We start from the raw sequence: 22,985 nt of genomic DNA, 5'->3' as shown, positions 1-22,985 counted from the left end.
ACTGATGTCAGCCGTTGAAAATTATAGTTAATACTATAATGTACAGTGGGAAAAAGTATGGAGAGAACCTCCTGCTGTCATTCTAACCTGTCTATTGTTTTGTTGTGATCATGATTCAGGACTCCCACCACAGAGGTGCGATGGGTTCACTCCACACCGCAGAGAGGTCCAGTCTCATCTCTGAGATTCATCAGCTCCGTGGTCAACTGGAGCAACTCCACCAAGGTGAACCTGCTCACCTACATTTTCATTTCATGCTGGTGTTCATTATTGCAGCTCCACTGAAATATCACACAGCCTTAATCATAAAAAAAGATTAAATTTTTTTCTAATTTGGCTGCTGATTATGTCCCGGTACACTCTGTGACTGATGGTTGTTCTAATTGCTGTTATTCAGGCGTCCAGCCCGCAGTGTCTCTGTCTGGTGAATGCAGCATGAGGGAGCAGAGGGAGGGAGCAGGAGCAGATGGAGCCGCAGAGGCTCTGGTGGAGGAGCTGAAGGGTGAACTGTCCCAGACTAAACTAGAGCTGGAGACGACGCTGAAGACTCAGCACAAACACCTCAAAGAGCTGGACACACTCAGGTTAGACATGATGTTTGCTCACAGATATGTGTCCAACTCACCTGGACAAAAATACTATTCAGAGTCTTAATAATAACAGTATTTGAAGTGCTTTTACATATTTTACAGATGTGATTTTTCGGTTGTTTGGAAACTTTTTGTCTTTACAGTTGAGCTATAAATAGGAAATGAAGGAAAGGAAATATGACATTCAATAAAGTTCCCAGATCTGAATCGAATTAGGAAGGTTGCATTTATACTGTATATCCCCCTGCAATCACACTTCCAGTCACCGCTGTTTAAATCAAAGAAAAAGAGAATGACTAAAACGTCCTTTAGCTCTCCTCTCATTAGATCTATCTTTGTCTACAGGGCAGAGGTGTCTAAGAAGGCTGCTGAGGTGGATGCACTCAATGACCAGCTGATCGAGGAGAGGAAGAAAAGCAGAGATCTTCAGTGGGTCATGGAGAAGGAGAAATGTAGAACTGGCAGAACTGAGGAGAGTAAGCGAGAGGAGCTGGAGGTGAGAAAACAGTCATCACAGAGGCATTTAGAGTATTTTATTATTTATAAAGGCAGCTGTCTGAACTATCTTATTGTGAATTTTAAGAGTTGTATTCTGTTTTTCTCCCAGGACCTCCACCTCAGTCTGCAGGAGCAGAAGAGCCGCGTGGTCCAGCTGACGACGAGTTTGGACCAGGAGCGCCAGGCCTCGTCGCAGCTCTCCCAGCAGGCCGAGCAGGAGCGTCTGAGTCTCCACACACGCCTGCAGGAGCTCCAGGTCCAGCTGGAGACAGAGCGAGCTAAAGCCCAGGAGATGAGCACCGCACTGGGGAGAGAGAGGGAGCTGCGGACGGGCGTCTCCCCCGACGGCGAGGAGCGGGTCGAGGAGGAGAGGAGGGGGCCGGAGGAGGAAGGAAACCTGCTGGAAAGACTGAAGAGGGAGCTCGATGAAAAACACGCACAGGTGGGATGTTTGTGGTTTCTGTACTGTATTTACTCAAAATAGCCACAAGACAAAATATACTGCATCACTGTCTTATTTTATTTATTTATTTATTTTGCTGAAACAGTGGTTACTGGCAAAAAAAGACAAAGTATAAGTTAAATGACAGTTTGACCAAAAAAAACAGTGGAGTTGAGACTGAATTAATGAAAAACTACCTGCACAAAGACATTAGTACCACAATTATATGTAGGCAGCTTTGTAATATTATAAAGTGATTTGTTCATACTTTAACATCACAGATATTTTTTTTATGTATTTATTTATGTATTTATTAAGCCTTTATTTTGAACATGTAAGGTAGTATGAAAGTAACTGACAGAGGAAAACGCAAAAAACACACACAAAAACAAATAGTAATAGAAATCAAATAAAATTAATAAATCATTTTCATCAACAGTCTTAACATGCTCTAAAAAGTAACACTTGCAGCCTGGTTTTAATCCACCGATGTATTAAAATATGTGTTAGACAGTGTCTCTCCACTTTAATACTCCACTACACTATTAACTAGAAAACATCCGACTTCTCTTCCTCAGGTGGTTCATCTCCTCAGTCAGGTCGAGGCCGAGAAGCTTGAGTTGGTGCGAAAAGACGAGGAGACGACTCTAGCGAGTCAGAGGTCGAGGCGGGACCAGGAGGCGCTGCTGGAGGCTCGGGCCCAGCTGGAGAGCCTGGACGCACGACTGTTGGAGACACAGGAGCAGCTGGAGAGAGAGGTGGAGAGAAGGAAGAGCCTGGAGGAGGAGAAGGAGAGACTGGAGGAGAGGTTAAACCGAGCAGGACAAAGGGAGGAGAGCGGAGCTCGGCAGGATGATGGCCACAGTGTAAGTATCATATCATACATCAGAGACTCTTAAAGGAGAATTCCGGTCATTTTTGACCCCTAAATCATTGTCCTGATGGTCACCCAGTGTTGGGGAGAGCAAAAAACGCGACTAAAATTGATGCAAGCAACCCGGAGTTACACCATGGCTACCCGGCGCTAGCGCTAGCGTCAGCGCTGAAGTATGGGGGCAATTTTCAACCACAACAAACACTCAAAAGACAATCAAATATCTATGGTACATGACTCGAATCCTTATGACACACCACTGAACCCATAAACTGTACAGTATAAACCGGTATAAACAGTATAAACGTTGTGTTTTTGCTAGGGCCGGGACTCGATTTAAAAAATTAATCTAATTAATTAGAGGCTTTGTATTTAATTAATCGCAATTACTCGCATTTTAATCACATTTTAATTTTTGCATGTAATCACTCACCTCAGACAGCCGAACTCTGGAACGTCCTGGAAAGACATTACTATTCGATCGCAGAGCGCCTTCTCCCCAAAACAAACACTTTTTCCTTGTTGTGATGATTTCTTTACAAAAATAAACGGTCAGAGATATTTTGGACATTACCACTGCACTGCTCAACCGTTTATTTTACCATCAGGACAACGATTTAGGGGTCAAAAAAGACCGGAATTCTCCTTTAATCCGTCATTGGTCAAAACGTAAATTCATCTTAGTTTCAAAACTCAAGATTAATCAAAGCTATATCGTGTTTATCGAAGCAGCAGGCGGCATGGCACAGCGAGTCACACACCGACCGCACCAAAGACTGGGTGTTCCAGCAGAAGACTGGACATGTCCTGTCTGCCGGCTCCGTCTCGTCCCCCCACCAGGAGGTCTCTCCCACGGGACCGCATCAGGGTCCGTGGCGCACAGTGGACAAGATCGTGGGCAAACTCCACCTCGTTTCCTCAAAGATCCACAGCATGACGAGCAAAACTCCTGGCAGGTAAAGAAGAGAGCCTGACGGTCGATAGTTGGACAGTTGGACAGTGGACAGATGATAATAATTCAGGTTCTGCAGGTTTAACATGAATTAAAACTAAAATATCACATAGTTGAAGTTGCCTTTAAGCATTTATGTGGTTTGTGCAAGTTTATGTGCAATGTAAACAAAGAGAATCCATAAATTGCTGTTACAGTATATTGAATAAAAAATAAATAAGGGGTGTTACATTATGCACAGATCGACTGCAGAGGTCGACAGTGAAGAACTGGCCTGGGTTCAGTCCGCCGTTGATGATGTCATCACTATGCTGCAGCAGTCCCCCGGTCTACCCTCCGTCCCCGAGGTCAGTCAGTGTTTCTTTTGGTTTTAACTAATGCTATTAAATAATTCTGGATTGGAAACTCTCGACGTCTCGACTCGACTGTTTTCCAAACATGTGACGTCTGTGATTGTGACTGCTTGTCGATCCCCTGGCGTGTTTCCCCTCAGAGTGCGTCCCTGCTGGTTGGAGGCTCCTCCAGCTCGTCCAACTCCCTGACGGAGCGGCTGCTGCGGCAGAACGCCGAGCTGACAGGGTTCGTCAGCCGTCTGACCGAGGAGAAGAATGATCTGAGAAACCACACGCTCCGCTTGGAAGAGGAGCTCCGGCGTTACAGGCAGGCTGGACTGGGATCAGGAGACAGCGTGAGTACATTGCAGAACAACATACTGAAGGGACTAAGGACAGCTCTGAGATCAGGACCAGGCAACAGTTTGTTTCTATTACAATCAAATATAATAATTCGTATTGTATGTTCATACAGGCTTAAATATGTTCTTTTTCTTTTTTTTGTACAATGTCATTTCATCTCAAACCTTTTTTTATTCAGGGAAGCCAATTTAGAGCAGGCTCTCTTTTTCAATGATGCCCTGATTACAAGATTAAAAAACACAATTATAAACATATTCCACAATATAATCATGAAACTGGCAATAACAAATCATTAAAACAATGTCGGAAACTAAAGCACATTGAGCAGACACAAGGAAAAACAGCATCAGTGAGTCTTACAATCTATTCCACTTGTCCAGTGCATAGGAACTAAAAGCTTTCTTTCCTCCCTCAGTGTTTACATGTGGTAAGTTTAATCTCATAAACGATGCTGCGTCATTACCCGTAGACTTGAAATAAAATAGTTCTACTTCTCCTTTATTCCTCTGTTTTCCTCCTGCAGCCGAGCAGCCGGAGAGGCGTTTCAAAAATGGACTCGGCCAGTATGCTGCTGTCCCAGGAGCGGGAGGCGTGGACCCGAGAGAAGGTCCGTCTGGAGAAAGCTCTTCACCTGGCTCAGTCCCAGGTGGCCCGACTCAAGGGAGAGATCCGGGCCGACGCCCTGCGAGAGATAACCGGACCTGAGGCCGACAACGCTGCACTGAAGGTCAGCGACCACGAATACACCACTGAACATAGACGTTTACCTCAGTTTGTCACTGTGGTCCAAGTCAATCAAGAGGGTCGTTGACTCCATGTCCCTTCTTCTTCCTCTTCTTCTCTCTCTCTCTCTCTGGTGCTTATAGAGGATGTATGGGAAGTACCTGAGGTCCGAGAGCTTCCGCAAAGCACTGATCTACCAGAAGAAGTATCTGCTGTTACTGCTGGGTGGTTTCCAGGAGTGTGAGGAAGCCACGTTATCGCTGCTCTCCAGGATGGGCAGCCGACCGTCGGTCTCCAGCCTGGATTCTCTAAGTCAGCGCCGTCGGGGGCTGATGCGCTTCAGATCTGCCGTCCGCGTCTCTATCGCCCTCTCCAGGTAACCGGGGGCTGCAACTCTGGGTTTATTGATTTTTATAAATTTTACCACATTTACAGACTTGCTTTTATGTTATGTCATCCTCTTCTTTTTATCTTCTTATTTTGTTTCCTATCATTTTTATCTGTTAATGTACCCTCACTCTCTTAGTTGGTTTACTTCCCTATTCTACTTTTAGATTCACTGTCACTGCCCCTTTACTATTGCCTTATTTTATCTCAGTTTTACTCAGATGCTCTTAGTTTTACTTTTACGCCTTCTTCTGTTTCTTTTCTTATCTTATCATATCTCATCTTATCTCCTTTTATCATGTATACCTGCTTTTATTAATTTTATCTAATTATCTGCATCCTGTGTTTTAATTGGAGTCCTCCTGGTCTCAATTTGTTGTTGGGGTCTCGTATCGCCTCTGTTGCTTTAGTCAGTGCTTGGGCGGTCCATCTCTTATGGTTTTATGACACTTGTTTGTGTCTTATCTTTTGTAATCTATACATGTTGTTTTTGTCAAGCACTTTGTAAACTTGTGTGCTATATAAACAAAGTTACTTTTATTATTATATTAAATAAATTTGGAGAAGGGTTAAAAATGTTGTTATTTTAACAAAACTAAACTGTTTTTTTGTCTGTTACTGCAGAATGCGTTTCCTAGTGAAGCGATGGCACAAGGCGACAGGGATGAGCTCCACAACCTCCTTCAGTGTCAAGAACGGCACAGGACAAACATTAGGTAACCACAGCATCGTAACATTTCTTTTGACCTTTATATGCTGGAGAATATAATTTAGATGTAACATTTAAAACATCGTTCTTGACCTCTCTCAGGTACAGAGACGAGAGATTCACCATATCTTCACCCGGGCAGCGTGGAGATGTACAGGGAGAGAGGCGGCGGAGGAGGAGGGGTGGTGTCCAGCAGCAGAGGGAGAAGCGGACGGGAATCCCCCCGATCAGCCGTCTCCTCCACACACCACAGGTACAGTTGCAATGAAGCTTAGTGACAATTACAAATACTATCAGTTAATCTATTAGTCAGTTTTTTATTTTGTCTCTGAAATGCCAAAATAATTCAAAACCATATCAAGTACAAAAAAATGTGTTTTTGTCAGATCACACAATTTAAAAAATGCTAATATTTGAGAAGTAAGCAGCGTTTCTTTATTTCTTTTTAGTTGCTGGTTGATTGATTAACTGTACTGTACTCTCACTATCATAATTGATTCCTTAAGTCAGCTTCTTTTTCTTATATTTCATAGATTGTAAATTTGTTGGAGTGAAGTCTAACAGCAGACATGATGACCGTTGTTTCTGTGCTGTGCAGGTTTCATCTGACAGGAGACCACGGAGCTCTCACCTGTTCCCACCTGCAGAGCTACGACCCCGACCGAGCGCTCACTGACTACATCTCCAGACTGGAGGCGCTGCAGAGGAGGCTGGGGAGCGTGACATCAGGTAACACACACGCAGTGCAGCAGCTTCACTCGCACTTAAGACAAGAGTTTCCACAGCAGTCAGACTTTTTAAAACGTCCAGGCTGCGCTCAGAGTAAAGGAACCTGATTTCTTACCTGTGGAGAAGACAAATTCTGAGCCACTTAACTTATTAGGTCTCTTATAAGTTATGTAAAAGTATGCAAATTCTTGACAGAGACTATCCACAGCAGGATAAATGGAGAGTGTCTTACACCAGGATATGTTCTTGCCCAAAAGGTGGTCTTTGTCTGAGGCATGAATTAGTAGGATTTAATTCAAATCTGATGAAACCTCTGACACAAACTGACTGTTCTGAGTCTTCTATATTTTCAACAAATAAGCAGTAAACACAATAGTAGAGCAGTAAACTTGTGCTGTTTTGGCTACTTTGTCAGAAAAGAAAAGTTTTGTGAAGTTTACAACAACAGTCAAAAACAGAAACTTTACTCGTAAGCAGAGGGCCAAACACAGATAAATGTATGTATGATATAATTGGACATTGTAAAGATTGTCCCTAATTTGACTTTGTATTAGCATCATGAGTTTTGCCTCCTAAACAGGTCCGTTGTTTTCAGAGTTACCTAACATATTTCATTTTCTCCACAGGTGCTTCTTCATATGCTCAATTGCACTTTGGCTTGAGAAGATAGATGCTGACAAGTTACTTTGGCTTGAAGAAACTCAGTTGCCTTTTCTCGTGCTGAGCGCTCTGCTGTTTTCTATCATTCTGGTGTGGACTGTATCGTTCCATGTGGACCAAAACATGTTTTTTTATCAGTGTACGACATGTATTCAGGCTTTTTTGTCGCCGGCACTTGAAAAACAGCTATGTTTGTAATTTAATCTGCCTCTTTGTTGTGGATGGACTACAATCATGTATATTTGTCTAATGCTAATTTAAGACCTTGTGATTAATTTATATGTTTGTGTTGTATGGGTGGAGCGTTATGTAGAGAATGTTTGGATTTACTGTTAAGGAGGCTGCTACTGGATATCCTACACTACACTGTGTTTTGTTTAGACCGGACAGACTACAGAGGACATTTGTAGAGAACGTATTTTTGTAAAGCGTAGGAGCTTTGAATTTTCTGGGTATTTTGTCAAAAACTGAAATAAAGAGGACTACATTATTTCAAAGAGTGGTGTGTTTGACTTCTCTTGTTTACCACCTGGCAAGAAAACATTTTGTTACTGTAACTTATGTTGACATTTGCAAAGAAAAAAAAGCGAGTAAAACATTTTTCTCTCAAAACATTCACAATATAGTCTGTTCATTATTGTTGCAGTTCAGTCATCCGCTACTGAAGGGTTTCATTTTACACGTGAACATAGCCAGAAATATTTTATTTATGTATTTTTTTAATGATTTTGCTTAGATTCAATGTGACGAATTTTCTAGGTCAAACAAAGGCAAAAGTTATTTTTAAAGAAGGCATCATTATTCATGTATATTCATGACCATTAAAAACAAAAAGGGAAAAAAACTAAATAAGAAAATAAACCAACACATATTCTTGTCAAACACAAACTTGTAGTGAGAGAAAACGTCTGTATGAGTTACATGGTCGTTAACTCACCGAGGTTCAGCTGGAAAACACCTGATGGGCTCACGTGACAGAAGCTCGTTGTTTAAAGTGTCAAGGTGCTACACTACTGAACATGAATCCATGTTGGTGTTTGTCTGGTTTCACCTCCTCTCAGAGACGGTTTAACTGATCTTGATCTCACCAGCTCTTTGTACAGTTCATATCTTTCTCTTTAAGACACAGTCGATTGATTTCACATCATGTAGCTCCTCCAGGTGGAGCCCTCATGAGCAAACAGGTGGGACAGTATTGAGAGCTTCATAAGTTACAGTAATAGTATGATTGATATTTGGGACCTTATCTCCCCACAAGGTTTGTAAGAAGCTGTTCTGGAGCTTTTAAACATATCACGCGATCTTCCTCAGAGCAAACTCCGCCTGCTGATGAAGATAATGTGATGCGATCAAAAGCTCTACAGCGGCTACTTACTACTCTTGCCAAGGTCCAGAATTAACTTTCATCCACAGGATTGTTAAAATGGAGAAAAACAAACAACAATTTTCTTTTGTCACAGCTCTGGGACACAGCAGGAGTAAAACTTTCTTCCTGTTTTCACTCTATCTCCCCTTCGTGAAGGCGCTCTACTTCTCCATTTCTATTTTTCTAAGGATTCACATTGTGAATATGAGCATCAGTGTTCAGGTCAGAGTCACACAAGTGTATTTTGCTCTGGAAACACAAGAATCTAAAATATTGTTGATCTTCAGAAAAAGAGTTGGACTCGAGATCTAAAAATGAGGGAAGCACAGAAGCACAGGCTTAGACAGAGCAAAGTTCGTTTCATCTAATATTTCTTTAACTCAAAGTCCCAGGAAGTTAAAGATCCACTTCAAACATGATTGTTTCCTCCTTCGCGTCTTTGCTCCTCGACTGTCATCGCCTTCCTTCGGCCTCTCACTGTTTCCTCCTCTTGTATCTGATGACGGGGTTGTGTGGCGTGTGGATCATTGTGGTGTAGTTGATTGTGGGGAAATATCCGTCCACCAGGTCAAAGTCATACATGCGCAGCATCGTGGACCAGATGGTTTTAATCTGGACGTAGGCAAAGTTCTCCCCGATGCAGCGATGACGTCCTGAAACACAGACGAGACAAGGATCGATTTGATTTGGGTTTGATGCAAGTTTGACTCGATATCAAGTTTGTTTGTCAGTTTTAAAGTGATACGCCAACATTTTTTTTCATGTCTTGCCTCACTCCCGAGTCCATGACAAGCAGATAGACACCATCCTTTCGACTGTGCATGCAGTAACAAGGGAGATAGAGCCGTATCACCCGTAATTAGCTTAGCTCAAACGCTGGAAGTGTATAGGAAGGGATAGCCTGCCTCCTACGCAAGCCGAAATCAGCAGTCAGAGAAAGTAGCCGTTTAGATCAGCAATGTGCCGTTAATTTGTCTAAATACCAGCTGTTTTGTTCGGATGAATTTGGCGCTACTCAAGCTAGCCGTTGTGACCAACGCACTTCCGGCTACTTTCACAAAATAAAACACCCGTTGCCCTTTACATACAGAAAACTATGACGATAGAATTTCTGCTTTTACTTTGAAATAGGAAGCTAACCTACCCTCGATGTAGCTAGCTTGAACCAAAATAAACCATCTTTCCTTGAACCCTCTGTTTTGACCGATCTCGTCCCATTACCGGCATTTGACCGCTCAAGATGCCTTACCGGAGAGTTTTGTCAGCTCTGAGACGAAGATCGGTCCGTTTAGAGTTGCTGAAGAGTGTCTCTGATGACTTTAGGTGGAGGCAGGCTACCATTACCGATACACTTCCAGTGTTTGAGCTAAGCTAATTACTGTACTCAATCAAAGTACTTTTGAGTTTACGGGCGATCTAGCTCTCCCTCGTTACTGCACGCACAGTTGAAAGGATGGTGTCTATCTGCTTGTCATGGACTCGGGAGTGAGGCAAGACACGTAAAAAAAATTTTTTTGGCGTATCCCTTTAAGGTTATTTTTCTCACCAGCTCCAAATGGCACGTAGGCAAACTTCTCCCCTGCAGCAGGGTTGTCGTTGAGGTAGCGGTCGGGGCGGAACTCCATCCTCTCGTCCCAGGTGTCGTGCAGACGCTGGTTGACGGTCGGGGAGACGCAGACCTGGTGGCCCACAGGGATGGTGTAGCCTGCTGCAGTCTGGGAATTTAAAAAACAAAAAAACAAAGGGTCAATACACTCAAAATGGAACAGATGTAGAGAACATGTGACGTGTGTACTCGCACAGGTGGACGTACCTGAGGAGAACGAGCCATCCTCATCATGGTCATGATGGGCGGGCGGAGACGCAGGGTCTCCTTTAAACAGCGCTCCAACAAGGTGAGATCCTTCAGCTGGGGACGACACCAGGTCAAAATATTAGGACTATTTTAACTTCAAAACTTCGGGATTTATTTATATTTTGAACATGAATTACATTTATCTTTAACCTTTAAAGGTCTGAGTCTGTTTTTATTGTTTTTGAATACTTTTGATTTTACCTTTATATACCACATGGAAAAATATTCACCGTCCATACCCATGTTTGGTATCATCTTTTTTTTCAGCACAACTTTGCCTATATGATCTGACAATTATTTTTTCACTTTAACCTACATTATTGACATATTGAGTCCCAAAAGAGTAGTATCAGCCTTTTTTCTGTTTTGTAAAGTCCCACTTTCACTTTTTGCTATACTTATTTTTATTAACACTATCAAATCTCTGGTTTTACATGGTCTATCAACGTCAAACAAAAACTGGGAGAGAGTTTCAAATCTGCACTTTCCAGTGAAGTTGACAGCAGCGCTCCAGGTGACCTATTTCTTTTGTTACGGCACTTTGAAAACATCACGTGATCTGATCACAGCGGCGTGATCATAGACCCTGGAGGGTTAACGGTTCTGATGCAGCTCTAAAGCTTGTGGTCAATGGGCTTGAATGCATTTTTCACTGCACAATGTTTTTTTATTTTACTTTATTTACTTGTGTTGGAGCAGAACTCTGATGTAATGGTGTATTGGCTTTATGTCCTGTGTCTGTTTTGTACAAAATAAGTTTTAAATTAATAAGTACATGTCTAAAATGCTCTAATTCGGGTAAATATGAAATTCTTACCTGGTCAAAGTTGAGTGGCGGCAGCTCCTCTCCACACACGGCCTTCTGCTCAGCGAGGCAGCGCTCCTGCAGCGCCTTGTCCCTGGCCATGAAGAAACCCATCCAGGCGCTGGTGGTGGACGACGTGTGCTGACCGGCCAGCAGGAGACCGATCAACATCCCGGAAATCTCATTATCATTCAGGGGGCGTCCGTCTCTGAAAAAGTGATTTTAGGACTTTTATTGTATTATTCTCTCTAATGGTAATTTGAGCAACTGCTGCACAGAGTAAGTACTGTGCTTTTGATCAATAATAACTGATGGTGTCTTACTTGTAGGTGGCATCGATGAGCGTCTGCAGGATGTCGTCCACTTTCTCTCCAGAGTTCCTGCGTTTCTGAATGACCTTGAAGAAGATGTTCTTGATCTCTCTGTGAGCCTTGTCCCTCTTCCTGGCAAAAGAAGATACATATTTGTATCTGTGTTATTATTTCACTTTTTGCTCTTGTTGTTATTATTCTCTTTCTTCCCTAATGTATGCATCTTATTCTCCTCCAGTCGTCCCACCTGAAGCTGGGCAGGGGCAGCCAGCCGGGCAGCAGCCAGGCAGCGTGGCTGAATCCCCCGTCCAGGTCGGCGTAGAGCTGGGCCACGTGCTCGTCCAGCATGCTGCGGATCTCCTTCCCATGGAGGCAGCTGCTGGCCGTCAGGATGATCAGCTCGGACAAGGCCTCAAACAGGTCTGAGACAAGCAGGAGTTCATTCAGTAAGAACCAGCAGCAGCAAACAACGATCCAAACCAATCAGATCAATCAATCATACACACATGACATCACTTCTAAATGACTCTATTTGTTCTTGTTGCAGAGTAAATGATCTTACTGCTCTCTCCGCTGTCTCCCCATCTCTGGAAATACTCGATGGTCTCCGCCTCGATGATTTTCACATGCTCTTTGAAATGAGCAATGTTCAGTCCGGTCTTCAACATCTTCTTTTGTTCCAGAAAGATCTGCAACATATAAAAGAAAGTGCATATTAAGATCAAGATTAACATTATGGATCCCCCATAGGGGAAATTCAAATTGTCACAGGAGCACATGTGGGAAAAATGTAATAATGTAGAATGTAAAAATTAAATCAGAATAGAAACGTGTAATATAAAAATAAAACTTATCCATTATTATACTTACCCATTAACTTATTGTTTCTGTAAAAAAAAGTGTGCTGCAGTCTTTTTTAAGCTTTATGCAGGTAAATATATGGATTTGCTGCTGTGGCTTTTTTTTTTTTAATAAATGATTTGATACAAATGAAATTCATCAATTAGGATTTATTATCATGGCAGAATTGTAACTTTTCCACCGTTATTGATGTAGTGAATGTGACAGGTCAGCTGTGATGGACTCACAGGGTTCGGCACATCATATGCGACTCCTTTGCCAAACACTGGGGTGGTCAGTCTGGAGTAAACGTCCTCGGCGTTCAGGTCGTCATTCTTGCTGTTGAACATCAGCGTTGCTGCTTCGCTGCCCAGCAGGTAGGTGAAGGTTTTACCAACCATGGTGAAACTGAATACAGGGCCGTACTGTGACAGGAGAGCAGAGATACAAGGGTTAAAATAGATTTTATCTCATTGTTTTATTCTCATTTTTTTCTCAGTTTTTAATTATTTAACTATTTGTTTTTATTTCATGGATTGCAGCACTTTCTGTCGATTCTAATTTGTTTCTTGTTTCTTGTTTATGTTTTATGTCTTGTTTTGATTGTTTGAATTGTGATGGATGTTTATACTCTCGATAAAGTAACCTGAACCCGAAAACACTGCTCAGGGGTCAGGAAAGGTCAGTGGAGATCAATTCTTCACACAACTTCATCTTTTCAGGCCTCAAAGACTTTCACCATATGTACCTGCTGGTGATTTAGGCATCAAAAGCCAAAAACATCCAGAAACAGGAAATGAAGACAGATTAAGTGTGCATGCATGTCTATGAATCATTGAGTGAAATTAGATAAAGACAATTTACTTTCAGAAATTAAACTACCTTTGCAATAGCGTGCACACCCAAAAGGCTGCAACTAACAAATATTTTCTTCATTAATCAACGTGATTAGTATTTCTAAAAGCCCCTTTGACATTCAACCTGTTTTTGTTTTTTCTGATCAACAGTCCAAAAGCTATTAAAGGAAGTTTAGTTTGATATCATAGAGGGCAGAGGGAAAACAGGTAGGCCATAACTTGCATTTGAAAAGTTGGAACAATTCCTTTTTGATATTTTGAATGAAAATCTACTTAAACACAATGATTAATAATTAAAATATCTGCAGACAAATAGTTTCAGCTCTACTGTGCTTCTTACTTTATCATAGGCTTCTTCAAGAAATTCAATAGGACTTTTCCCAAACGCAATGGCATGGCCCAGGAAGGGGATGCTGGAGGGTATGTAAGGTGGATGTTTCTGCAAAAAAACAAAAACAAATAGGAGATAATGAATAGGCTACAAACCGGTGCATTTCAGCAAATCTTTCTCTCAGTGTTTATTTATTTATGTATTTATTATTATGTGAACTTACCCCGTCTTTGTCGGAGGACTGTTTGAGCAGTATTTTGGAGATATATCCCAGAGTGAGAGTGATGAGCGAGGCTGCCAGCACGATGGAGGTCAGGTTATCGTTCATTTTCCCAACAGTGTCCCCGAGCAGCTTGGTGCTCATCTGATACAAGTGCATCGACATGTTTCCAACTCGTTTCACTGCCGATGGTTAATCTGAGAAAGAAAGAACAAAAAAAAACCCTCCGTTGTATCGCAGCCAGGGTATGAAGTTGTTCCCTCCGTCCCACCGCGGCTGGTCACTCACTGCGCCTCCTCGGTCTCCTGCGGTTGGTGTTAATCCCCCCGCATCTCTACCTGTCAACGCTTGTCCCTCCCCCCGCCTGACCAACGGAGGCTTCCTATTGGCTGTCGGTGGCGTGTCCGTCAAGCAACCGACGCCCTGATTGGCTGCCGCTACCTGAACCCATGTCTTGCTATATGATGTCACTCCCCGGCAGGAGGACGACCGACCAACATCGATTTGTAAGGATATTTTTTGAGAAAACGTGTTCACCTTTCAAACTTTTTTCTTTTACACACTACTGTCACGTAGCCTAGCTACTGCATGTATCTCCCTTTAAACTCATTCATATGTTTGGGTAAAAGGTTTCACTCGTTTTCAGTTCCCTGCAGTAGCAGTAACATTCATCATTTTTTATGAGAAAATTATCTAAAGTTTAGCAAACTGTCGGCTGCTGCTAAAGGCTAATGTGAATGATGTACCTGCTACATATGACTCGGCAGATTGAATAAGCCAAATGCCCGTCTTCATAACAGCAAAAACATTTAAGTGGAAAAATTCAGTGTAATGTAATGGACCCTGAAAATGTTTTTATTACATAATATTTCATGCATTAAAAAAAAATTTAAATTATGTGCATTAGGTATATTTTATGCATATTATAATGCAACAAAAGCATTATGTTATTAAACAGTAATACTATACTAGTACTGTACATTAGTTTTACCAGTTATAGCCTATATTCTCTCTGTTGTTTTTGTTAAAAACCTCAATACAGCTACTTTTACTGCTACTGTAAGACAAAATACATGATTGCATCCTCTATATTAGCTAAAAATAATTTTCTAAAAACAATTTTAAAACATAAATTGCTAAAAAAAATAAAAAAATAAAAAGTTTCTAATGTTATCTTTGTTACATTACTCCATCTCTGTCTCATAGAAGACTTGAAATTAACTCTGTCTGAATGGGGCACATACTCATACTTTAGAAACAATTGACAGGACAAGTTCATCCATACATCAATCAGTTTATTAAAAACAAAACATTAAATAATAAACATATTTACATGCAACGAAAATATATGACTTTTCAAAATAGGCATTGTGAAGGTGTGAAAGACATTGGTAAGCCTAATATACAAAAAGAGGTGCCAGCTTTGCTCTTCACCCAGAGTTATTGCATTTTCTTCAGCTGTTTTCAGCCATAGGCGTATTTGTCTGTTACGGCTTTATCATTTGGAGTCATCTGTCCACTCAGCTTCATTAAAAGCTTCACAATTAGGCCAGCCTGTGAAGAGATAACAACCGTTTGAGAGAGATGCTGAGATTTCCATTTAACATCAAACATATCAATCAAGATTATTGTTACATATTTTGCTTTGTATATGAACTTGATAATTTTACGTAATTCTTAAAATACAAAACAAGTTTGAACCTCATGAATTTGGAAATATCCCCAAGTAGTTACCTGTTTTGTGTGGACAATGAAGTTCATTTTGTTGTCGCCACTGTGTATCTGGAAGTACTGATCAGCGTGTCCAAGCTGCCACATGAATGTGCCATACTCTAAACTGATGAGAAGCACCTAGGGGTTCAGAGATTCAACAAAATTATTATTTTAACTTGCACAACAATGTTCAATAAACTCACAAAACAAGACTAAAAAGGGACACCCATTCACAAGTCTTCCCATGTATTACTCCAAATAATCTTATCATAATGAACCTTTGGTATTCAGTTTGAAGTTTGAAACGTTACCTTGGTCTCCATGTTCATGAGGTGCAGTCCCTTGGTGTTGACCCCGACATAGACACGGATGACTTTGTGGTTGCTGGCGCTGGCCTTGGTGTAGACCTGGCCTGTAAAAAAAGCTGCTCCATAGGTCGGGATGTCCCAGCAGTTCTGCAGGAAGAGTCGCTGCAGGTGGTGCATCTCTTTGCTCACGCCCTCACTGGTGCTCAAAGCCTGTCAGAGAGGGAGGAGAGGGAAAGGCACGTCAGGGAACGGCTCGATTTAAGAGTGAACATAATCTTTACAGTGAAAAAACTGAACTTACTTTGTATTCATGAAGAATCCTGTTGGTCCAGTGGTACGCTTTGCTTTTCACCTTTGATATCGGCACAATAGATTTCAGGTTTTCCTCACTGTTGGAAATGAACAGAAAAGCAGCTTTTTCCTCAGTACACCAAGCACCATATTTACACTGAAGCCTATGACACCACTTAGAAAAATGTTTGGTAACCCTTTAATTAACAGGCCACTAATTACATCATAATTTCAAGAAATAACAATTAATTGCATCATAATGTCTAGAAATAACGGTCAATTTCATAGTAATGTCGAGAAATATGGCCAAGAAATAACGATTGATTGTGTAGAAATAGCCCAGAAATAACAGTGCAAGGACTTGGTGGAGAAAAATTCTGGCCTTTCCCAAAAAATTCAAAGCATGAAAAGCATGTGTAATCTTTTGCCTTTATGAAAAACATGACATTACTATAATATTTACCGTTATTTATAGGCTATTTCATGACATTACTACCCAATTAATAGTTATTTCTTGGCTATTTTTTGAAATTATCACGTAATTAGCGGCCTAATTACCAAAGGTTTATTTATAATATCATAGCTGTATCTATTATAGCAAAAACATCATTTGGAAAAAGTCTTGTACTTGAGGAATCCCTGCTTGTGCTTCTTGCTCTCATAGCTGCCGTAGATGATCTGCAGGAGGAGGCTGGCCAGAGTGATGAGCTTGGTGTCTGGAGCGGGAAAGAAGCCCTTCAGGAGGCAGTGACGGGCCTCGTCGAACAGGATGAGGATGGCCAGCGGATCCTCCACCTGGAACAGGACAATATATCGCAGAGTGAGGACTTTATAAGTAGCCCACAAACATACACACACAATATATTGAAATGAGCTGTCTTTTCTAAAATGTGTGTTACCTTTTTCTCGACTTCAAGAGGCAGGCGGACATCCCTGCGCAGAAACAGCTGAGGCGTCTCCCTTTGAGGATCCAGCACCGTCAGGTCCGCCACGATTTCAGTCCAGATCCGCAGGTGCTGAAGGGGCTTATGGTACGGCTTCAGCTGCAGGTCTGACACACAATACACACACATTTATTCCTTCTCTCATAGTGACCAGTTGTGTTTGATTTCATTGTCACTGTATGAATGTCAGAAGACGTATTTAACGCGTTGACTCACGGAGGTTCTCGGAGCAGATCCAGATAGTGAAGTACTGCTGGGTGTCCTGAGAAAGGCGCATGCCCTCCATGATCTGCTGTACCGTCGTGTTGTTGCCGTGCTTTAGCTCCACAGAGCGATACGAGCCGTCCATGCGGTAGATTCTCACCTTCTCATACTGTGTAAAAAAAAAACACACACACACACAGACAAATTCAACACAACCAAATCAAGGAGATTAGCCCCTTGACCTGCGCCTCAGGAAACAGCACCATCTAGTGACACACATATTCAACTGCTATTGAAACATATCAAACATATCAAAACTCATTTGTCACTTTCCTTCATAATAATTTCCAATACAAACAGAGTTATCAGTGTCTGATGTGCGACTCACAGGTTTGCTGCTTGCTTGCTGCAGAAGCTTCACCGTCTCCTCCCATTCGTTCTGCTTGTTCTCCTCACACACTTGTAGGGGCGACCTCTTCTGTTGGTCTTCTATGTGCTGTGGGTGGTGATATTTACTGTTTATCATCTACCTATTGCAGCTGTGTGATGAGATTTACTATGGTGAATCATGACACACAAACATGAATGTGCTCATTTCAAATATCAAGCAGCATAAAAAATGTGTGATTTCAATTCAAGGAAATAAAAAAGTCAATTAAATAACCTGTTAAAGTAGTGCATGTAGCAGTAGTCTTGACATCAATATAATGTTAAAATGGTGAGAGCCATTTGATAAAAGCAAACACAAGCATCACGTGTCCTACCCGGTCGATCTCAGGGTGCTGCAGCAGGAGTTGCACTATCTCTACGTGGCCTCCTCTGGCTGCAAAGTGCAGAGGGGAGCTGAGCTGGCCGTTGAGCAGGTTCGGGTTACAGTTACCCTTCTCCAGCAGCAGCTTGGTTGCTTTGACTTTACCGTGCCTGGGTGGAAGCAGACAAACACGAGCTCATCATTAACTAAACACAATTCAAATAAATTACAGATGCTGCAGACAAAGTATCGGCCTCACCAGCACGCATAGTGAATAGGAGCCCAGTGGTCACTGTCCAGCTGCTTGACTGAGAAGTTGCTGTCCAAAAGCTTAGTGAGCAGCTCTGTGTCGCCTTCACAGGCGCTGCGGTGAAGAGGAAAATCGTCCACCCACTGGCGCTCCCTGCAGAGACAGGGGACGGGACGTTTGTCTCTTGAGCATCATTGTTACAGCATTTACTTATCACTTAGATTTCATGCAAGAGGAAGAAATACAAAACACAAAGAAGAGCAGGCATTATCAGCAGACGGCAGTAATGATGACAACTCCTCACTTGTCTTCCGTCACACAGTTGGGACCATGTTGCCACTTTTCCCTCTTGGGAATCTGGATCTTAGAGTAGTCCGGGGCTCCGAGCCCGAAGTACGGATTGATGATAACTTTGTCTACCTGTTAGGAAACGGACACATAGGCAAAGATGATATAATTACAAAAATGCATCTTAATTTAAAATGTACAACTGAGATGATGTCTTTGAGGTTTCAATGAGATCAATCAGTGATCACAGAAACATCTCCTTTCCCAAACTCCACCTCGCTGCACGATGAGGACTCTCACCCGGTTTGTGTACTGCAGATCGGAGCCATAGAGCGGGTTGAGGATGCACATGTCTGCCTTCTCCAGGGACATCATCTTGCTCTTGATCTCCAGGGCGGTGTAGCCCATGTGCAGACCCTCGTCGCTCAGTTTGCCCTCGCTGCTGTAGGCCGGGTTGCTGACGTTGGTCTTCACCCGCTCAACAGGTGCCGGCCGGAACAAGGCTGGGATGGCGTGAGGTACGGTGTGCTGCTCTTCTAACCATCTGTGGAGGGAAGAGGAAGAGAAAAAGTCAAAACTGCAGCTCTGTCATTTCTACTTGCACAACAGGAAGAGCATGATTTCCATCCTCACTTGTCTAAGGCCAGGAGCATCTTGGAGGTGATGGAGCAGAAGTGAGCGCTGGTCTCGCTGCACACCCGCATGATGTCGTGGAAGCAGTAGAAGCTCGGGCTCCCAGCGCTGTGGACAGGCTTGCTGTTGTCTGTGCAAAAGGAGTCATTAATGTATAATACTTCCAATTTAAATGGTTGTAATCTTTAGTTTAGATCAGGGGTGTCAAACTCATTTTAGTTCAGGGGCCACATACAGCATAATCGGATCTCAAGTGGGCCCGAACGGTGCTATCGCATTATAACCTATAAATAACAAGAACTCTAAAGTACAAAAACTCTCTCAAAAACATCATTAAGATCTTAACATTTAATTAACTATCCTTTTACAAAGCATTATTAACAACCTGAAATTTCTTTCAACATTATGCCTCTTCTGTCTTCTGTGTAATCTTTCTCAAACTTGGCAAATTCATCCTGTGATTGGACCCTCTGGCAGGCCGGTTTTGGCCCACGGGCTGTATGTTTGACACCCCTGGTTTAGATACAAGATGCTGCTCTTTTTCTCACCTTTAACGCTGACTGGCACAACAAAAAGTGAGGCTTCTTTCCCTTCATTGGTTCCATCGAGAGGAAATTTCTTCATGTGCACCACACGTTTTCCTGCAAACCAAAACGCTGTTTAAGCACAGTGATGTCCAAGCCTCTTAAACCTACTCAAACCAGACAGTCTGGGGAGGTGACGTCACTCTTTGGTTGCACTTATTGCAACTCAGACATGTGCAGCCTGTGACACTGGGTCATGAATAGATCATTGCTTTACTTAAGGAGTCACGAAGTTGCTGTAGTGACCCTGTGGTTTACCTGTAGTCAAGCATGTCTCAAATTCATCGACTCATTCTTTTTAAATAACATGACTGGATGAATGTAAATGCATTAAATGTCAGAGACTCACCTATGAAGCCTTGATTGTTGGATATCGGTCTGATTGTTTCATCAACATAATCCAATATGGATTTGGATTTGTCTCCTCCCGTTTGAATCTTTGTCGCCAGGAGGACTTTCTTTCTTTTCTTCTCCTTCCCTTCCAAAGGCACTTCAATCAACAGGATCTTTACAGGCATCAGAGGAAACAACCAGTATTGTTACATTTTCATCTTAGCCCCTTTTTCTGTGGCTTTGGACAAGATGTAGAGGAGATCAAAGGTCAAATGTACAGTAAGATAGCACTTGTACCTCATAGGCTTTGGGTCTGTACTCCTTGGAGCTCAGGCTGACTTGACTCTTTGGCCTTATGACAGCAACAAACACGTCCTCCAGGCAGTCCTCGTTGCCCATCGTGCCTACGTTTCCTCAGTCCCGACAAAGTGTCCTACACACGGGCCAAATGCTGTGCAGAGGCATGCCTGACAGAGAAAATAGTAAGACAAAACAAAAAGAGTTGCATCTATCCATCCACTGACCAATAGGAACAAGGCTAACATGCTCATATTCACACCTACAGGCAATTTAAAGTTTCCGATTAACCTAATGTGGGACATGCAAACCTTCACACAGAAAGTCTCAGGCCCGGGAATTGAACCCAGAACCTTCTTGCTTTTGGCCTTTGTTATTATTATGGGTTTTTTTTTTAAAATGCAGACCATGATCACTGAACATACTCACACCACCACTTATATTTAAAGCCTTATATCTATATAATGTATGAGTCATTAACACCAATTTTGACACTTGATAGAGAAGTGTTAACGGTGACAGGGCATCAACTCACACTTACTGTCATTAATGATTAGTCTGCTTATAATTATATATAAGTCTTTCTTTTACTAATTTGCTCAAATCCAAAATGTTTTTGCAATTTTGACAAAAATATTGATATAGCCTACATGATTTAACAGCTGCCAATAATTGTTTCTGTCAACTGATAAAAAAAAAAGACTAATTATTTACTCTAATACTCATGATGCCATATAATGATGGGGATAACATTTGTTAGTACATTATAAAGCTGTACCAACATTAGAAATGCATTATGAACACGTTAGACTGCGTTTCCTTTGTATCTACAACACAGTAGTGGTCTTGTCTTCCTCAGGTTAAAAAAAGAAAAGAAAAGTAGACTCAAAGTGCTTCACACAACTGCACAAGAGCTGGAAGGTAGATTTAAAAAATGATAAAGCAGAAATAGGCGTGTAAACCTCAATTAACTATTTAATATATCGTCACAAGAGAGTATGAGTTTAAATATTCATAATTATTAGTTTTTAAAATCAACTTGTTGATTTTAAAGGAAGGTCACGCCCCGGAAACCAAACTGTTGTCTCAAAACAGTAAACTACACCGAGTCATTTACATCCTGAGCTGCACATTAAGACCCTGTGCAGCTGTTTTAAACTCACTGTTAATATGTTTTAACCCCAACTACACCCGGGATCAACTTTTACCGCTGAGCAGCAGCTGTAGCCGGGATGCTGCCGCCGCTAACAACCCCCTCTCTCTCTCTCTCTATCTGTCCGTCCGTCCGCCGTCGCTGTTCCGCTCGCTGAGAAACTCACCGAGGGCGACGGGACTTGTCCTCAAACGCATCAAACGCCGTTTCTCTCCCACCGCCGTCACACACTTCACTGGGTCCGGTCTGACAGTCCGCAGCCGACACGCAGCCCCCGGGGACGTTTCACGGTAGATTTATGTGTTAAAAGTGGCCACAGGCCTTTATTTTAGGGGCAGGGCTGCGGAGACAAACAGAGGAATCACGTTACGTTTGAGTGCAGCGGCTCCGCCCGGAGAACAGAGGACTCTGGTGGCGAGGGGGACTCAGTGCGGCCTGTAGCTCTGTGTGATGCAGCATGCAGCAGCTGTCCCAGGGAAAGGTGTTGGTCTGTGTGCGTTTTAAATGAACAGAATTAGAGTTGCAATATGTAGGACTATTTTTTCAGGAGTTTTTTTTTCTTCTAACATTTTATTGTGGAGTGTAAAACTACCAACAATCTGCTATTAATATGGGTCTAATATAGATAATCTACAATTGTTTGATAATTAGTATGTGATCATTATAAATCTAATTCCTTTATTATTATTATTCTGGTCGAATTGCTTTTCCAGTAGTAGCCTAACTCCAGGATTTGATGTCATAGCTCTTATTCCTTCACTTACAAATTACACTCGTTCCTAAAACAGATATATCCCCTAAATAGTGAAATAATTAAGTAAATGTTTAAAACAGGTTGTGGGTGTGAAACATTGTTTAGCCATTTTAGATTAACTCCTTTTAAATTCTTTTTCTAATTCACACAGAAACAAAATTTCCTCAAAGATGGTATGATGATAGTTTTAATCAATACTGACACTGTTTTTGCACTACATTCTGTATACATTTCTCCCAAATTCAGTCTGACTAATCAAATTCACACTCAGCATTTGGTATCTTTGGGTTCTCCATTAGAATCAGACATAATGCTCATAATGCTGATATTGATGTTTTGATGCTTTTCTGAGAGGAATCGCTGTCAAGTCAGGGATTAACTACTTAATTTAAAATGATCTTACCACCATAATGGCTCTTAAAGATGATTTGACATTGGGCCAGATTTCAGTTCATTGTCTGTCTGGTTTTATGAAAGCAGTTATAGTCACATTTAACAGATGTTATAAGAGCAGCTGTCTCTAGATTAGATGGGTTTATGTGCTGAATGGATACAAAATATTAGGCCCCTATAAAAGGCCTTTATCAACATGTAAAACTTGACTTTTTATTATGTATAAATTGCTGGTTTCAATGTAG

At 41.9% G+C, this 22,985-nt stretch overlaps 3 protein-coding genes across 3 annotated transcripts in view; 1 reads left to right on the top strand and 2 right to left on the bottom strand.

Moving 5' to 3' along the window:
- akap9 (A kinase (PRKA) anchor protein 9) overlaps positions 1-7,807 on the top strand; it is a 64,396-nt gene extending 56,589 nt beyond the window's left edge. Inside the window, exons 43-56 of the mRNA XM_083982234.1 lie at positions 120-225; positions 398-584; positions 936-1,086; positions 1,198-1,530; positions 2,109-2,396; positions 3,134-3,360; positions 3,598-3,703; positions 3,850-4,044; positions 4,575-4,778; positions 4,918-5,150; positions 5,786-5,877; positions 5,973-6,123; positions 6,469-6,599; positions 7,226-7,807. Of these exons, the coding sequence (XP_083838360.1) occupies positions 120-225; positions 398-584; positions 936-1,086; positions 1,198-1,530; positions 2,109-2,396; positions 3,134-3,360; positions 3,598-3,703; positions 3,850-4,044; positions 4,575-4,778; positions 4,918-5,150; positions 5,786-5,877; positions 5,973-6,123; positions 6,469-6,599; positions 7,226-7,269 (2,448 nt within the window). The 3' untranslated portion in view covers positions 7,270-7,807. The remainder of the gene's footprint in view (positions 1-119; positions 226-397; positions 585-935; positions 1,087-1,197; positions 1,531-2,108; positions 2,397-3,133; positions 3,361-3,597; positions 3,704-3,849; positions 4,045-4,574; positions 4,779-4,917; positions 5,151-5,785; positions 5,878-5,972; positions 6,124-6,468; positions 6,600-7,225) is intronic.
- Positions 7,808-7,815: 8 nt separating this feature from the next.
- On the bottom strand, positions 7,816-14,132 carry cyp51 (cytochrome P450, family 51). Its single transcript, XM_083982233.1, has 10 exons — positions 13,848-14,132; positions 13,634-13,732; positions 12,685-12,861; positions 12,159-12,285; positions 11,844-12,018; positions 11,609-11,728; positions 11,298-11,493; positions 10,439-10,534; positions 10,172-10,340; positions 7,816-9,278 (listed from the first exon to the last, which is right to left on the bottom strand). Exons 1-10 carry the CDS (start codon positions 14,007-14,009, stop codon positions 9,100-9,102), a joined length of 1,500 nt encoding a protein of 499 aa, XP_083838359.1. The 5' UTR covers positions 14,010-14,132; the 3' UTR covers positions 7,816-9,099.
- A 990-nt stretch (positions 14,133-15,122) lies between these two features.
- On the bottom strand, positions 15,123-22,016 carry krit1 (KRIT1 ankyrin repeat containing). The gene is made up of 17 exons (XM_083982728.1): positions 21,760-22,016; positions 20,441-20,610; positions 20,160-20,316; positions 19,775-19,867; positions 19,227-19,356; positions 18,894-19,137; positions 18,610-18,725; positions 18,315-18,458; positions 18,069-18,225; positions 17,693-17,800; positions 17,317-17,473; positions 17,056-17,207; positions 16,785-16,951; positions 16,167-16,254; positions 15,869-16,075; positions 15,579-15,695; positions 15,123-15,398 (listed from the first exon to the last, which is right to left on the bottom strand). The coding sequence occupies exons 2-17, from the start codon at positions 20,540-20,542 to the stop codon at positions 15,309-15,311; spliced, it is 2,229 nt and encodes a 742-aa protein (XP_083838854.1). The 5' UTR covers positions 20,543-20,610; positions 21,760-22,016; the 3' UTR covers positions 15,123-15,308.
- Positions 22,017-22,985: the final 969 nt, after the last annotated feature.

The sequence above is a fragment of the Trachurus trachurus genome, assembly GCF_905171665.1.
Source record: "Trachurus trachurus genome assembly, chromosome: 11".
Classification (NCBI taxonomy): domain Eukaryota; kingdom Metazoa; phylum Chordata; class Actinopteri; order Carangiformes; family Carangidae; genus Trachurus; species Trachurus trachurus.
The sequence above is the reverse complement of the archived record's forward strand: the minus strand, read 5'-3'. Positions and strand labels throughout refer to the sequence as shown.

Coding starts and splice junctions, on each gene's coding strand:
- cyp51 (XM_083982233.1), bottom strand. CDS start 14,009: ATGTCGATGCACTTGTATCAGATGAGCACCAAGCTGCTCGGGGACACT. Junction 13,733..13,847: donor AGTCCTCCGACAAAGACGGG/GTAAGTTCACAT, acceptor GTTTTTTTGCAG/AAACATCCACCTTACATACC. Junction 12,019..12,158: donor GGGAGACAGCGGAGAGAGCA/GTAAGATCATTT, acceptor TGCTTGTCTCAG/ACCTGTTTGAGGCCTTGTCC.
- krit1 (XM_083982728.1), bottom strand. CDS start 20,542: ATGGGCAACGAGGACTGCCTGGAGGACGTGTTTGTTGCTGTCATAAGG. Junction 19,138..19,226: donor ATGCTCCTGGCCTTAGACAA/GTGAGGATGGAA, acceptor TTCCCTCCACAG/ATGGTTAGAAGAGCAGCACA. Junction 18,459..18,609: donor AACTGTGTGACGGAAGACAA/GTGAGGAGTTGT, acceptor CTGTCTCTGCAG/GGAGCGCCAGTGGGTGGACG.